This window comes from Motacilla alba, chromosome 4 (genome assembly GCF_015832195.1).
Source record: "Motacilla alba alba isolate MOTALB_02 chromosome 4, Motacilla_alba_V1.0_pri, whole genome shotgun sequence".
Classification (NCBI taxonomy): domain Eukaryota; kingdom Metazoa; phylum Chordata; class Aves; order Passeriformes; family Motacillidae; genus Motacilla; species Motacilla alba.
In genome coordinates this window covers 9,270,432-9,288,172 of record NC_052019.1, presented here as the reverse complement: position 1 = coordinate 9,288,172, position 17,741 = coordinate 9,270,432, and the positions used below count along the sequence as shown (strand labels likewise).

The following is a 17,741-nucleotide window of genomic DNA, read 5'->3' as shown; positions in this document are numbered from 1 at the left end:
CTGAACACACAAGCTGGAGTGACTGGACGACCCAACACACATGTGAGAAACAAGGGCTTCAGACATTCTCTGTAAATGAGACCAGATCAACCTTTATCCATTTCTTTGGCTGCAAAAAACAGCCTAGCAAAACGGTGATAAGTGTTTTCCAAAATAACATCCTGCCTTCCTGAAAACAAAGGAGCAAGTCTGACAAGAGCTGCTTGATGTTACATGAAATATTCCTGGGGAATTCTCTGATCTTCTCTGCCTGAAATCTGGAGAATACCACAAGCAGCCACCAATTACCAGCCACTGTAGCTTGTGCTGATCCCTGCTTTAACCTGCTTCCACAATAGCCAAATTCTTCCATCAACAGATCTGTAGCTTCATCCCTGACCTCTGATCCAGCCAGTGCCTCTCTGGGTATTGTACACAGCTATCAGATAACAACAATTGACATCCAGCCTTCCTCCAGCCTCAGGGTAAAAGCCATAACCACTGGGGCATGGCAGACCCCCAGATGAAAAAATTAATGTACTTTTTCTGCAGCGCCTTGCAGGGTTAAAGGACTCATTTATCCAGACATGAAAGATTAAAGAAAGGTCCAAAAAGCTTTTTTTTTTTTGTTTTCAAGCAAAAGAAAACATCCCCTGAAATGGCAGAACCAGACACTTCACTCAGTAATAAAATTCATGGTCCCAAAAGCAGGATCAGACCTACACTTACTGGTGTTTGGTTTTAAAAACCCACATTTTCAAGCCTCTTCTACTGTAAAAGCAGAAGAGAACCCTGAATATTGGTCATCACAGCTATCAGGATTATTTTGAGAATATTGTATACATCTCATTACTGTAAATGTTTTAGAAACATTTTTGTGCTATATTCTACTCTGCCTCTCCCTATGTTTTTTTCATCTTACAAGTGAGAACTCCTTAAGGCAGGCATCACATGCAAGTTCCCATCTGAGCCTTTAAAATAGTACTGTCAGTGTGAGTTTCTGGAATGAGCTAAAGTTTCTTGAATCACTCTCACTTTAACGATAATTTAGATGCCTCTCAATGCTTTCAAAGTGCTCCAATGCAAGAAAGCCAGATCAGCTTTGGTTTAGATTAATAACATAATATGATTGCTGTGCACTCAGAAATGGTCAAAAAATCAACTCTCTTTCATTCCCAATTGCTCAATTCAGTATGAAACCACAGTAAAACTGTAAGCAAATCTTGTGAATAAGGTTTTCATTTGAACTTGACAGAGAGCCAACATCTGTGTTGCTATTTATTTACACACACACATATAAATACACACAGTTTTCATACCTATATATATATATATATATACACACACATGCACATTTTTTTACCTGGTTGCTTTCTAACAGTAGTTATTCCAATGTAAGTCTTGGAAGAGGAGAAGGAAGAACAGCTGAAGCAAGACCAGGCCATGGCCTCACCATGAAGCCTGGTGAAGAGCCCAGGGAAAGATCTCTACAGGCACATTAAACCTCACAGAGGAAGAGCATCGTATTTTCCCCCCAAAAACTCAGAAATGCATTGCATGTCCTTACAGACTCCACCATCTCAGGACAAAACCAAGACTACTAAAAATCAAAACCATGCTTGGATGCCACAAGTTGTTTTTTCTGGGTCCTGTAGTGTTACATAAGCAAAAAAAAAAGAAATTATTTTGCCTGTCTTTAAAGCAATATCCTTATCAGGGAATTCTGCAGGTAAAAGCCTGGGGAAATAATAAGTCCAATATGGACCTGCAAGAGGGCCAGTCCCCCAGGAGGCACAAAGAGTTACTGGACTCTTAAAACCATGAAGGAAGACGTCAACACATTTTAAAATACACCCCTCCAGCCTACTGGCTAAAATCTCTGAAATGGTCCATCCCAGAGCACGCCCAGAGCCAGTGCATCAGGAAGAATCAAATGGTTCAAGGACAAAGCACTGGCCAGTTAAACCCTGTGAAAACTCAGGTCAGTGATCACAGAGAGCAGGTGTCACATCAGGGCTCCTCTGCCCAGGAGGTACCAGCCTGTGGAGTGACTCCCCACAAGGGACTGAAACAGTGACCAACCTGACCTCCTCTGGCTGAAGAGAAGACAACACAGCACCTTCTACACACTCACAGGTTGCAGCCCTGAACCACTTGGCTCCATTCCCTTCCCCAGCTTTTCAGAGGAGCAGAGGGAAAGCACAGACTCAACCCACAAACCTGCACTTTTATAACTATAAGAATTTTATGGTGTGGAAGAGAAGCTTCAATACCTGCTGTCCTAGGAACAGAAGATCCTCCATGAGCCTTAAAGTCACCACAGGCCTCCTCACAGCAGATCACCGACCCAGAGCAGAGCTTCACATCTGGGGAGAGAGAGTTTGGCAGGACAAGGCTCCATGTGGGGACATTTCCCACCAACCCAGAGGGTCACCCGTGCTCTGCCAGGGCTATCTTGAAAAGGTCTAGAGAGGTGGGTTTGGTTTAGTTTTCAAACTCTAGCCTTTCAAACTGCACCAACAATGGCCTTCCCCATTCCCCAGTCCCTTTGTAAGTAACCTGAATCAGCCCAGAAGCCTTCAACAAACTCATACCTGAGTCCTGAAAGCTGCTCACTTGAAGCCTAAAGAATATGACAGACACTCTCACCTGCACATCTCACCACTGCCAACCAAAGATGTCTCCTTAAAAGTCATTCCAGTCTCGCCCAGGGCACCAGCAGGTTTAATTTCTCCTGACTTTTCTCATCTACCCAACTTCTCCATTAGCAAGTTAACACTCAATGCTCAGCCTGCTGCCCTTCAGAGGATCACAAATCTTTCTTTAACATATGGTGGGTCCTGAGGGTACTGCAGTTGCTATTTTACACAAGGAGAAGGCCTAGACAAGCAAAGGGGAAAATTTCTAAAGCTTCTAAATGACTGTGAAACTGAAGTAATTTTCAAAAGAGAATTGGACACTGCAGAGCTGAAGTTAACCTTGCACCCCCTTCAGTCACATCTCACAGTGAAACACCCTCAATTCACTTCAGGCAAGGTCCTCAAAGCCACACAGGGACCTGAAGGGTATCACAACAGGAAATTCCAAGTCTAAAATGCAGAGCTAAATGAGCCATGACTTCTCCCCTTCTCCAACCCAACAGTCCACAGGAACCGACTTTTTCACCAAAAGAAGGTTTTTGGGTACCTCAAGTTTCCTTTCCTCCGTGCTGAGATCCAGACATTGTGGCCAAGCTGAACCTCTCAGCACTGATGCCTGTGAAGCCCCCTCGGGTCTGGGGAGTCCTGGGCACAGCCAGCTCTCCTCAGCTGGCTCTGGGGTCGGTGTGAGGGAGCACTCACTCGAGTTCCATTTAAAGATGTGGCTGGGGGAAGAGGGTGTGGCTGGGGTGGCCCCAAAACAGCACCCGCTGCCAGGGCAAGGTGGTTGCAACCTCTCCCTGTGGATAGAGGCACTGGGTTTGGACTCTGCCTCCAGGGCTGGTTTTGATTTTTATCCAGAGATGTTTTAATGCAAATTATAGAGTAAGCAGCCTTGGGAATGCCGCCAGATACCTGCTCCCCACCTCCCTTAGGTAGGCAACAGTCAGGCCCCCACTTGCTTCTCCTCTCCGGGTCTGCGAATCCTTCTCTGCACCATGGCACAACTTCAATAGGAAGGCCTGAGAGGTTGCCTACAGCCTGGGAAGGGACAGGTGGATTTGAATATCCCTTGGGAGAAGGAGGACCCAAACCCAAGTTCGACCACTTCTGAGATGAATATTAAAACCATTAAGTTATTATATGAAAACCACCACACCAATCATTTGTATCTTAAGCAGCAAGTGCAAGGCTGTCAGCTGAGACCTGAGCAGCAGGGGCAGGTTTGACTCACCTGGCTGGGTTTGGAGCCTGCAGAGTGTGGGAGCTGCTCATGGGACACAGCGTGAGAGCTGGCATGGGGATAAAGGTGGGAAAAGGGTCTCCAGGAGTCTGAGCAGACAGCAAGAAAAGGACTGTGGAGGGAACCAGATCCTGCAAACAACATCTGTTCCCACCATTTGAAATCCTCACTTTACTTTAGGGTTAAAATGTCAAACTAAAATCTCTCTTACCGCCACCAAAGTGCTTTTACCTTGAATTTTTAAGCATTTGTTTAAGCTGAGCTTAAAAAGAGTCTGGGCTCCTTGACTACTAAGCAGATCATAAAACCCTCTGGAGTACAATAGGCTGTAAAAACTTTCTAAGTTTTCCCAATGACTGAGTGCCTAGTTAGCTTCTTGCACCTTCTTCATCCTCATACTAAAAGAGCTTAGCTGCAAAAGTTTAACTAAAGGCATTTCTTAAAGGAATTTTGAGAGTAGATGTTAAAAACACATTGGTTAACAGCTTAGAGTAGCTGTTAGCCACTGTGTTTTTATCACAACCCAACACAATAAAATATCAGCTAGCTCTACATTTGTTCGTTAGGAAAAAGGCTTTAATTAAAGAGCAAGTCTACACGTGTGTGTTTAAATAGTGTGAGCCTGATTTTCTTCAATTTCGTTGTTTCTTCCAATTCTTCAGATATGCATTTGAAAGAACAGAAGGGCAGGCAGCTCTATTTGGAAGTTGCAAATAAGTATTTTGAGAAAATAAATACATTTTAATCTCAAAGAAACAGACCAACCCTAAAAATAGGAGGTGTGAGGTAGACAAGTGCTACTTTTTGACAAAACAGACGAGGTATCCCTCTAAATAGGGATAGATGAATAAGCTGAGAAAATGGAAATATTTGCAATTAATTTCAGATATTTAGCAAGATAGTTTTGTAGGTAGATACGTACAAGATCTCCAGAATTTGTTTCAGGCCCATTCAGAAATAAAATCTGACACAAGACTTTGATTTAGATTTCAGACCCATCTCAGTGACACAGTCATTAATTTATCCAGCAGCATTAAAAGTGAACAGCAAGTGCCCTCAACTTCCTCCTACAGACTAAGAAAGTGAGAGGTAAAACTCTCTGTCATTCCACGCTGATGATTTTTAGACAGAATTTCCCACTCACCTTGGCAATGTGATAATTAAAAAATCTGTGCCAAGGAACACAACCTCCTCACTGGACCCCCGCAGCTCTGAGCACACCTGCTGCTGGAATTTCATATCCTGTATCTAGAGCATCACAAAGTGTTGGGGACACTTGTGTTAGGAAAAAGTACACGGTTGCATAGAGATTAAATTCTTTGGAAGTCCTTTTTTTTTTTATTATTCTAAGGAAAAAGAAGAGGGAATCCTGCATTTTGCTAGGTCTTAACATAAGGATAGACACAGCTTATGATCCATCCAGCCAAGCACCTGATGGCTACAGAAGAAATACCACACTGTTGTGTCTCCAGTGGCTTGCTGCAGTTAATTTTTCAGCATTTGCAGTGGTGTGGGAGCCTTAGAAAGTTTGATATTGCTTTTGGTCTTTTAGAAAGCAGTGCCAGCCAACCTTCCTTGCACTATCACGTTATTTAATCAAATATCCAAATATTAATTATACCATATGCCAATACAGAGTGCAGTGTTATGAGCCCTAAATCAGGGTTGGGTTACGCTTTTGTAACTAGTAGATACAAAAAGTACTTTTAGTACTCTAAATATGCTCAGCTTGAATGAGCTGTACCCTCTGCCTGTTGGGAAGGATTTCTCACGTGCATTTCACAGGAGGGATCCACACCCCACAGGGGATATCTGGGCTCAGGCTTTTTTTTTCCCCACAGAACACCAAGGTGCAGAGCAGAGCTTGCCTGATATCCACAGCAGTTGCTGTATTATCTGTCAGTGTGTGTTCTGCACCACAAAGAAAGAGAATCCAGACTGCAGAAAACCCTGCAGCACACACTGTCACCTTCCTCTGAACCCCGCTGTGAGGAAAGCCTTGTGCCTGCTGTGCCCCTCTCCCAGCATGGGCTGCCACCCAAACCCAAGGCTGGCACCACCACCACCCCCTTACTCAGAGGCAAGCGAGCTCCCATTGCCCTGCATCCCTCCTCTTTCACATCCCAGTTGAGAATTTTCCCGCTTGGCACTGGAGCTCAACATTGATTTAACTCCCCACGATTTGGCAGCGTTGGTTTTCTCAGACTGACCACCATCATTCTCCGAAACCGTGGAAGGAAGCAAAGACCATGTGAGGAAAATCCAAAGATCCCACAGAGCACTGGGGAGCTCTCCTGCAGCCCTCAGCAGCCTGTCCTTCCTGCCAGCCTGCACCCCCTTCCAACCCTTCAGCCCAGCTCCTGAGCAGATGTTCTAGTGAGAAGGACATTCACTGCAGAGCTGTGTCAATGACACAGTTGCTTCTGTGGCTGCAAAATACAGCCAAAATCTGAAAAAATATCCCCTCTAGTTCCCACTTCTGTCCAGGTCAGTCACCAAAGATGCTCTACATAAGCTAGGATTGGGTTGGTACAGCACTCAGTAGCCCTAAGAAGCAGAAACTCCCAATGAATGCTAAAAAGACAGCTTCTACTCAGATTTAAGCTATGTCTCTAGACAGAAAGAGTGGTACATCAGGAGACCAGTGTGGCCTCTGGAACAAATGCATCAAATCCTAAATATTACTTGATTTGATCTAAATTCATGCCTTTTCTGGGCCTGGCACTAACCAAGATAAACCTGCATGCTTCAAACAAGAAGCAGCACCAGATTTGCAAATGTCTTTTCCATAGACCAGGGCAGCAGCTCACCTTTTTTCTTCTGACACAACCAGAGAGTGCCCAGAGCCTTCCCAATAGCTCCCCTGACTCTCAGAGTCTCAAGGATGTATTGTAATAGGATAGATCTAAAATGGTTATGTGGATCACTGAAGGCATCTTCCACTGATTTGTGATGCATTTCAAGAACTTTACAAGCAAGAAAACAACATGCACGAAGCAATGAAAATGAAGGAATATTTTTTTTTTTTTATCTATATGGATAATATAAATAATTTTGGCCCACTTAAAACAGACATCCTCAATAAAATTGGATCTGGCTACAATGAGGTAGTGCTCCTCTTAAGACTGATTCATTATTGCTCAGACTTGATTTTCAGTATGGGAAAAAAGGGGGTTCACTGGTGTGGAATTGTTTCTCAGATGAAGTAAGGAAAACTGATATAACAAAAGGGAAGAATTCCTTTAACCGTGGTTATGTGGGGGATTTTGTCAGCCTAACTATTCTGCAACAGAAACAACCATGAACTCTTCTCTCCCAATGATTATCTCAACCATTTCTCTGAACAGTACCAGCAAAAAATTCCTCTGTACCTTCCTTCCTTTAATGAGGGCTATGGGAAACAGCAGAGACATCCGACACTTTACATGCTTACCTCTCCCCATATGTCTCACAGATGCCAAAATTCAAAAATTTCCTTTCCCTGATGTCAAAATAAAAATGAAAAAGGATTTTCACAAACATAAAAGAGACGAGGAAGGGAAAATCGGGCAGCTTTTCAGTGGATATGATGGATAATTCAGATGCAACCAAAAAAAAATTGTTTTAGAATCTAGCTCAGTTTTCAGGATGAGTGACACTGCTGAACAAGGGGGAAGGCACAATAGGTGGTGTAACAAGAGTAGGACAGCTGTCTACTGACATGTAGGCAGAGCTGAACAAGCTCTGTGCATTCAGGGACCAGACAGTTCTCTGGCAGCATTTGAGAAACACATGAAACACACAAAAAAGCCGAGTGCCATGGTGCCAGCCGGAGGAGAGTCTGGACACGGTGATCACAGGGTCCTTTCCAACCTGTGTTTAAATCTCTTGGCAGAGAAACCCTTCTGAGCCTGTGACCATTCTTGCAGCTCTCATATGTCCTATTTCTACTTCTCCTCTATTCCAAACACAGTTATCACTGTGCAACACTTGGGTGCATCATGGATTTACACACAAACCTTTTTTTTGTTTTATTTTATGTCTTCTTTGAAGTCTTTTACATCCTATTTTCCTCCTGATCACTCCTAAGGATTGAGCTGGTACCTTCCAAGAACTACTCACAACGACAACAAGATATTTTCCTGAATGGTGACATCTCTGTGGATGCCTGTGTATGCTTCTTTTCCCTTTCTGCATTACTTTGCAGATGTCTAGATTGGGTGAGAAAATGGAGAATATTCACAGCCAGTTTTAATTTTAACCTACCTTGAAAATTTCTTACTGGTGAGTTTGTCAGTTCTCCTTTTCCCCTAGAGCTTTAGTAGGTAATTTAACAATAGAGAAACCAACAGAGACTCATCACCCCCGGTGATGTCCTGCAATTTGGAAAAGGATGGCTCAATCCCCACCCTCTGTTTTACCTTTACCTAATTAGAGCCATGACCAGTTCAAAACTACTGGAACACGTTCCCTTTTATATCTTGACTGTTCAGGGGGTTTGATGACTATTGCTAGGGGACCTTGGAAGTTCAGCTATGCCTTATGAGCTGAATCATCTCTGCACAAGGGCTGCTGGGCTTCAAAATACACAGATATGTGACAGCTTCCTTCTACAAAATTCATTTTTACATTGACTCAGTATGTCATATTTACAGGTCTTCATTTTATTTTCCATAAATTTGACCAAGGCAGACTCGATTTACCAGTGCAGCCAGCCCTTTAAACATCAGTTGCATTTGCCACCTTCACTTGCCACATCAATTATTTAGTTCATATCAAAGGAAACCATTAATTTAAAAACTCCACATTTGGGACTCTTGGGTGGCTACCATGGCTACCACCTATTTTTATCAATAGTATTACGCATTTATCCAATTGTTCTAAATCTGTTCTGCTGACACTTCAGTTTAAAACACACTTTTAAATGCTTTCAAATACCAAAATTCTCCAGAAAAGAGAGTTCCCTGAGATGTTTTATAATGAACAGCAAAGCAAAGATTTATTTAGCCTTGCTGTAGCAGCCCTGTGTATTTTGAGTGTTCTTATTACCCTGCAATTGCCTATCAAGCCTGCTGATGGACAGGCTCCCTACCCTTCATGTGTTTGAAGGGGTTTTCTCATTGTTTCTATGAGTTTTGCAAGTTGCTCCTCAAACTTGATTTTACCTGCCTTGTTTAACTTGCCTTATTTAACTTGCCTGTATGCTCTTTTCTATTTTCTCTGTACAAACACAACCTCCACTTTGTGAAAGATGTCTTTGCACTCCTAACATCATTCCGCTCTTCTACTGAACACCACCAGCTTTTCAGAGTCCTCCTCAACCCTTTTGATGGAAGATGATACATGCTTCTTCAAGCTCATATTATAAAGTTTTCTCACCAGCTACGTGTTCTCTACAAGTATCTTACCCTTTTAGCTGCTCCTTGGAACAGCAAAATTCATATAATCATTCATATATTTACCTATTCCACCTCTTAAAAATTGTATTGTTGGCACAGGGACAAGAGAACTGAGTCTGGCATGCTCATTGCACATTGCTCTGGGTTAAAATCAGCATTGTCTTTTCCCCATTACATTAAATCACAGAACCATAGAACAATTTTATGTTATCTCACGCCCCTGTGTTGCCTTCTCTGTTGTCTCTCACATCAAGGTCTTTCTCCTTTTCTGATCCTCAGTTCAGTGTCTTTGGTGTTTCTCCATTCACCTCTGCAGAGAAAGGAAGGCCCTTTCTTCCCTTGGACTTCACTGATCTCTCCGGATAACAAGCATCTCAAACAAACACCAGTCTCTCCTCCAAATTAAATTGCTCCATGTGCCAAGGCAAGGGCAGCCCATATTTCCAAAACAGAGTCCTCATATTTTCCCAGCCAGCATTCTGATGGAGAGTTTTCCAGACAGTTTCATGACCGTGTTTCAGTCATCACTGTGCAATGATACCAATTACAAACACAGTCAACATCAGCCTCAACACTGCCACCCCCACACCTCCCCAAGACAAGAAATGTATTCCTCCAGCCTTTTTTCCCTTTGTTTCCCACCAGAGAACTGAAGTTCCATGGAAGGGCAGTTTCTTCACACCTCCAGGATAGTTTGGATGACAAGCCTAAGAAGATTAGCTTTTGTAATGCTTCCTAAAAACCACTGTGAGGAGGATCACTGACACAGATGACTGATTTTCATCCAGGAGATTCTAGCATTGTTCCACTATCTCATGCATTTATTAGGATTTCATTTCCTTCTGGAGCCTCAAGGGAAATTTCATAATCAGCACACCTGGTATGTGTAGTATAAATAATTAAGGGGATGCCCTCTCTAACGATCTCTGCGGAAAGGCTGCTCTGCTGTAAGGAACAGCCTGGATCAGCCTTGTTAGAAGAAAGAACTATTAGGATTATAAGATCCTCTCCATTTCCAGACTCCAACAACCTCATGAACATTTTCTGAACCAAATGGAGTCAAGGTAGAGGGAGCTATTCAATCAGTGTGTTTATGAGTTGTTTCAACATTATTCTTTCTATGCTGTCAGCATAAATGGTACTTTGTCACCATTTTTCTATCCCACAATTTAATTTATGGCTTGCCTTAAGAAAAAAGATCATGACACCAATTTAGCTTATAATCACATCAAGAAAAACTGTTTATGTGACAAATCTGGCAATAAGCCAGCACTACAAACTGGTTTGCTGACAAAAATACTTAGGGCAAGCCATGTAAAAGAGGACAGAGATCATGAGATGCCTTCCACACTTGGCTTTCTCTGTTCAGCAATTTACAAGAGCAGTAGGTGCTACAACCCAGGCTCTCATGGTCTCTGGTGGTTTTTCTCACAGAAATTAAGAGCATCAAAGTCCTCATAAAGTGGACATTACTACAAGAAGGAATTACTTTATTATCACAAATGGATAAAATATGCATGACATACAAATCCATGTCTGACAGCTCACCCTAACATGGTGGTAGCATCTGCACAATTTTGATCTGGAAGGGTTCTTTTGATTGGTTTGGGGTTTTTTCCCCTAAAAGTAAAGCCCCTCAGTAGCTGGACATAGATGGTACATCTAGAAACTTTAATGCTTTACACCTTTATCTGCTTTACCAAAAAAAAATTTGTTCTGAATTCTTTTTTCTGTTACCTTTGATCCCTTGTCTTTATCTGTATTTATTACTTACTCTACAGATGGGAAATATTTCTTTTCGTTCCCTAAATCCAAACTCAAGTTTTACTTTAAAGCTTCTAAAAGGACTCCTATCATATCATGTGCTTCACTTTATAGTGCCATCTGTAACTAAAGTACAGCACAGTAAATGACATATTTGTGATTTGGAAGCCAGTTTTACAGATAACAGAGGTTAAGCAGCTCATTTAAATATGTCTCTTTGATACATAACTGAAATAGATTCAAACACTGAGATTTGCTCACCATCGTTACTCCCACTTTCCAACACATTAATTGGATATAGGAAGTCAAATCAAGAAATTCAGCTTCTCAAGCACTATGTTTTAAATTCTGATTTTTTTTTACAGCTGAAAAAATTATAATTAATCATTTGGCACCAGAATATTAGACTTGATATGAATGGCACCAGACATGCAACATTGTGAAAACACACTCTCACCCTTTCAACTTGCCCAGTTACCTCTCACGTGTTTTCTAAAGCAGATTTGAAAGACCTATGACTAATTAAATCTATTGCTATTAGTGTGAGTAGTCCATACTTAAATTAAATTTTTTAGAAGTTATGAACCATAAGCACATTCATTACCAGAGTTTCTCTCTTTCTAGAAGATAATTGGATACCACAATTGGACTGATGGGGCACATCCTTACACCTGCATGTTGCTTCAGGGGACTCTGCTTGCACGCAGGGGTTCTCTAGAGCATCCAGTCACAGCATGATAAAGTTTCACAGGATTACAGTCATTCCACCAAGACAAGGACTCACCTTAACCTTCCAACTTTGTCTTGGGAACATCAAACATTTTCAGTTTTGAAAAAAAGAAGGAAAAAGTTACCAAGGTAGAAGGATCCAGGCACCCCATGGTAAAATTCAATATTTAGTTTCAGTGCCGGCCTCTCATCCTACACAGAGCAGCAGGAAGCACAGGATGTGTAAAACCCATTGCAGAAGGCTCAGCAAAAAGTGGGTTTCAGTGTAGGGGGTGGTAACAGGTGGGCTCTGGGCATGTCTGCAGTGAACAGTAAATCTCCCCAAGCTGAGCAATATGTTCCCCACTTTGAGAAGTAAATGTGTGATTAGAAAAGAATGGATGGATTCCACAGAATGGATTTACTTCCACAGAAGATATGTGGAAGTAGAATGGATTTGCTTCCACAGAGCAAGCACTTGACAGCTTCAGGTGCAACTCAAGACTCCCATTTCTCCTCTGCAAGCTCCAGTGGGATCCCCCGGCCCTGCCCCTGCTCCCCTGAGCCCGGTCCCCTGCCCTGCAGGGACACAGCTCTAAGGGGGGCACGCTTCCAGCCCACTGACACCACTGTGAGTGGGGACTAAGGGGTTAACCCGGCTCGCAGGCATCCATGAAACCGTGCTGAGAGCATTCCTCAGAAATACCATCCCGAGCCAGCAGCCCAGGAGGAAGGGCCGACCTGACGAACTCTGTGTCCGGGCACAGACAAACGCACTGGCTTGTGAGGGCAGCGGCGGCGGGGCGTTCTGTGGGGGGCTCGGGAACCCTTAGAAACCCAGAGCGCAAAAAGCTAGCCATTGTATGGACAGCTGCAGGGGGGAAAAACACCCTGGAAAGCCATTTATACAGTATTAGCTGGGAAAATTGCACTCTGCTTTAAGCAGACTCATTTCGAGTTCTACCACCTGTTCAAAAGGCAAAACACTTCCCGATTCCTTTTACAAGCTGCGGCTCTGTCCCCCCTTCTCCCTGCACAAGGTGTGGAACAGACACACACCCAGAGGAGAGCACAGGAGCTGTGGCTGTGAGTATCCCAGCCTCTGATCCCGGTCAGGCTCCGCAAACCAGAGCCTGAGCAGCCTCTCAGGAGTTCGCTGGAAAAGCAATTGGAACTGCAATTAACAGCAGCACATCTTAGCGCAGGGAAAGACTTCTAACTAGAAGCTAATTAGGAGGGCAAACACTGCAGCTTGTTAGCCGAGATGCTAATGAGAATTATACTTGAGTGGCAGCAGACTAGCTATTCAGAGTTAATTAGAAACCTCAGCTGATAGTATATTGCTCTTAAGAGCTTTCAAAACAAACAACTGGAAAAACTGTCCTGCAGCTAAGGATCCAGCATGCCACGTTGAGTAATTCATGGGCAGCCAGGAGATTACACTCGGGCATCAGGGTAATTTACCAGCGTGTGGAAATGGAAGAGAGGAGGTTTTTAGGAGGTGCGTGCTCCCCTGGATTTTCAAAGGATCTGCTCGTCCGTGGGTGGCAGCCCTGGCCCTGCATCACACAGGGTGGGCAGGGCAGCTGCCACATGCCCAGTGTGGGGTAAGGAGCTGGGCTGGCTCAAGAGCACCTGGCAGCTTTCCTATCCCATCCCCGGCCTCTCCCACCCCAGCCCTCAGCTCTCCTCCAGGAAAGCTGCTGCTGGGAGCTGCACCAGGTGAAGCCGCAGCTGTGAGCAAGTGGCTCTCTCCGTGCCTTTGCCTTCCTGGGGCACGGGAGGGCTTTACTCTCCCCCTCTCTTTGTGCAGCGAGAGGGCAAAGAGTAAATCGGGGCACTCAGAGGGGAAAAACCCGTTAAATGTAATGTGGCTGCAATGGGGATGGTGAAGTGTGGCCTTACCTGGGCTGAGTTGCATGGCTGATTCCTGCTCTGAGCAGAGCCAGGGAGGCTGAGCAAAGGGGCTGCGTGTTTAAATGTTTCCTCTGAGCCTGATTGGAAGCACAAGAGCCAGTCAGGGGCAGGGGAGAGGCTGCTAAACTCAAAGTAGGTTGCTTGTTTCAGGAAAAGGTTGGATACTGGAGAACCTCCACACTGGGCCCATGAAAACACATGAAAACGTTCAGTCGCACAGAGGAGAGAAATGCTCCAGAATAATTGGGGGATTTTCAGTTTTGCAGAGGCCCTGTTAGCATTAAAACTTGCAGCAATTTAAGCAAAACCTGGTTTTAATTCTATTTATTGAAACCAATTGCAAACCCATGTGGATACTCTTAAACAGGTTCAGCTTTTCCAAAAGAAAAAACTCTGCAAATCAGATTTCAATTAAAGCACAGAGGAGCATCCACAAATGGTTTTACACCAGTGTAATTAAATAGATTTCAAAGTTTAACTTTAGTTTAACTAAGGATTTCAAAGTTTAACTTAAAACAAATGTGACTTTTAATGCAGATGGGACCTGGCAGTCACTGGCTGTTGGAATATGGGAGGGTTGAGAAGTTTGCATTCTGAAACCTCCCTGTGAGAGTCCTGGGAGTGCTCAGCTGTAAATACACCCTTCACACAAACCTTTAAGCATCTGCAGTAGTCAGTGTGAAAGTATAAAAATTAAGAGTAGACACTAACACTGTCAACTATAATCCATACATCCATTTCTTTCATAAAGGTAAAACAAAATCCTGATGCGTAAGCAGTATCCTGAAGAGACAAATTTACTTCACTAGAGCTTTGGGAACCCTCATTTTCACTCAATGTATTTGAAGCAAGAGTCCTGGATTGTGGTTATTCAGGTTTAACAGGACTTGGAAGTGCTGACTGAAGCTAGAGGCAGAGTTCCCCCCACACCAGAGTGCTGTAGCTCTGGGCTTGACCACGCTGCAGCTGGCTGGAGATCATCCCAGCCACAGCCAAAGGCTGGGCTCAGCAGGAGCAGCCCACTGGTGACCAGGACATGATGGGGGGTTTCACAAACCATTTCAGAACCCTTTTCAAACTCACCAGTGGCTGGTGCCTTCCATCCCAGAGCTGGATGCATGGCCTGAGGGTCGCCTTGCACAGCTGCTCTGGGTTCAGTGCAAAGTGTAATAAGCTGCTTGGCAACCCAAACCAAGCTAAATAAAAGCAGCAGAAAAGATTTAAGTAACTCATATGAGTGCTTCAGAGAAGATTTACTAGTGGGTAACTGGGGGTAGGGGTAGTGGTACCTGTAGGCAGTGCTAACAAACTGCCTGGACACAATCCAGCCAGCACAGCACCACGATGAAAGGCAGCTGCTGTCCTCTCCACCCCTCATCACCCACCTTGGGCTCCTGGTAGATTTTCCCTGTGTGAAAGACTGTGAAAGCCTTCCCAGAGCTGCAGCCCAGCAGGGAAGCAAACCAGGGCAGGCTCTGGGTGTTCCTAGGGTTTGTGCTGCTGACAGCAAGCAGGTACAGCTGTAGGAACAGGTGGGCAGAGCTTGGATTTGGCCATGGACTTGTTCGCATCTGTCTTCCCTTTGTGACCATCCCAGAGCCTGGAGTGGAAGGCTGGGACACTGCTGTCACACACAGCATCATCCACAGGGCGTGTGTCTCCAAGGAGTACTGGACAGTAATTCCAGTGCCTGAGCTGACAGTATGAAGTGTTTACCTGTGAACTGACCACTAAAAGGTCGGTTTAGCTAAGGCTGATCCTTTTCTCAGAACCAGAGCTAAAAAACTGAGTTCTCTGGATACTTTATGTCACCTTGCTAAACAATCGCCTTGCTCCTCAGACTCCTCAGACACAGCAATAATTTTCCCCCATGGATTCAGGAGGATGGCACAGGCTTTTAACATCCTAGCAAGCAAACTGTAACTTTCCCCCTTTGTTATGTGTGCTTGTTGCCACCTTCCCTCTGCAGGGATAAATGTACAGCTCTAACCCTGAATTTCATCTATTTCCTGTCTCCTGACTGTGAATCCCTTTCAGTATTGCTAACTTCACACTGGCTTGCACACAGCAGCCAACTCCACAAGAGCCCAATTTTCCTTTCAGGCTGATGATCTCCTGCTGCAGCAGCATCAGCTCCCCCTGCAAGGAGGCCTCCCTGTCAGCCCTCCTCTCCTGGCCCACGCTGTACACCTGCAGCAAAACTACTCAATCTGTGGCAGATTTTACCTCTTTTTCTCCCCCAGAACTGGGCTGCTGCTTGGCTTGCGTTGCAGCTCCCTGGGGATCAGCGTTTTAGCTCTGCAGGACATACTACCCCAGGTCTCTCTCTTGTAAAGGTTTTAATTTTTCATCACGCTCAGAGCACTGCCTGCTGTCTCTTAAGCTTTCATATGCACTAGGGAATTTCTTCTGCTTGGCAAATATTCATGGGTTTATCAAAGATTATGTCTGGGTTTTCTAATAAAGGGGTTTCTAGTAATGCCTCTGAATTGACTTTTTTCCCCCCTAATTCACAGTCTGATCTCTCACAACTGACATAATGCCCCAAAATTGCAACACTGCACCTTTAATCTTAGATCACTCACCAGTCCTCTTTTTCTTCAGGGAAGAAAAGAGAGAGGAAAAAAAAAGGTAGTATCAGGAGCAGAAGTCTCTTCTTTGTTGAAGTCTTTGGCCTCAGGTCAAGAAGGCTTTTCATGGGAAAGCACTGCCTTCCCTGGAGAACTTGCATAAAACCCCATTCTCTGCTGCTACCTTCACCCCTGTGCCCTCCAAAGACAGGGGCTGTAGCTGTTTTCCTGTGCTGCTTCCTTCCCTCCACATTTATATTTTGCTAATCAAGTGCAGCTATTGCATCACGCAGGAGGTGACTAAAGGAACTTTCAGCCTGGAGAAACTACTGAATCCATGATGCTGCTTTCACTACTCTATGAATTATTATAATCTGTTTTGTCTGGCTATGTATTGCTGGAACAATTTGGCCACAGTTCAATATAGGTGGGTTTCTACTTTCGTGTGTGTTAAGCGGTGCTGTATTTTTGGCATGACCTGTAATCCCAGCATGCTGGAATTCCAAAACACCCTGTATGCCACTTATTGTGTCCTGACCACACAACAGTCACACTGTCATTCCATCTTCACTCAGCTTCCTGCAAGCTTCTCTTCTCTCACAGAGGCAGAGGAAGTCCCTGGACCCCACATGTCCATCTCTGCATCCCTGCCCTCTGTCCTGACGGCAGCAGTGCTGCTTTCCCTGAGCACATGGCACTGCTGGGCTCTTCACTGAGCATTTCTGCTGCTTTGCACTACTCCTACCTGAACAGTCTGATTCTCCAAGCCACCACCTGAGTCTCTTCTCTGACTTTATTCATTTTATTGCATTTTACTTGCTTGATGTCTTTGTGTCTTGCCTTTGCACAAACAGGAGCACTACTCAAAGCACTTTCCATTATGTCTTTGAGCTACCTCACAAATTTCCTTTGCTTGCATTCTCCCTTCCTTGCCAGAAGTTCCCCACAGTCCCTGCAGGCTGTGGGGGATGGACAGGAGAATCCACCTGTGATATTCTAGGCAGAAGAAAGTTTACTGTACCCTTGCTCCATCAAACAACTGCACCAGTGCAATGCTGGGGCAGAACTCACACACCCTGCTCCTCACTGGGACTTCTCATCCTGCCCTTGATTCTGTAAGAAGGGCAGCACTGCAGGGATCACCGGGCTCCCATCTGCCCAGTTTATACTTGTACAAACACCATCAGCAAGAATCACAGGCATTAGTGAGCTAACACCAAGTTCAGGTACTCTCCAGCATTTTTGCTCAAGTTTTTATTCCCTTTAATCACTGCTGAGTTCATCTTGAAGATTTGTGAACATCTTGCATAGCTTGGCCATTTAACTGCTACTTTTCCTGATTCTTGTTAATACTTGTCAATTTTCCTATCAAAACTCATTAAAGGATTTTTCCCTTCATTTTTCAAAAATAGGATTTACCCTTAGCTTGGCAAGTCTATTCCTGTTCCCCTCCTAATCCTGCTAGAAAATGTGCATTGCTCATTACCCTTAACAACCCATCTACTCTTTTTCTTGCTTTTCCTTTTCCTGCATGTCTGGCAGT

The 17,741-nt window shown here is 44.2% G+C and overlaps 1 protein-coding gene across 1 annotated transcript in view; it reads right to left on the bottom strand.

The window, feature by feature from the left end:
• Nucleotides 1-7,358, bottom strand: part of MSANTD1 (Myb/SANT DNA binding domain containing 1) — a 39,126-nt gene extending 31,768 nt beyond the window's left edge. The window contains exons 1-2 of the mRNA XM_038136674.1: nucleotides 7,295-7,358; nucleotides 2,253-2,345 (exon numbers count right to left, since the gene is read on the bottom strand). Coding sequence (XP_037992602.1) covers nucleotides 2,253-2,345; nucleotides 7,295-7,304 — 103 coding nt within the window. The 5' untranslated portion in view covers nucleotides 7,305-7,358. The remainder of the gene's footprint in view (nucleotides 1-2,252; nucleotides 2,346-7,294) is intronic.
• Nucleotides 7,359-17,741: the final 10,383 nt, after the last annotated feature.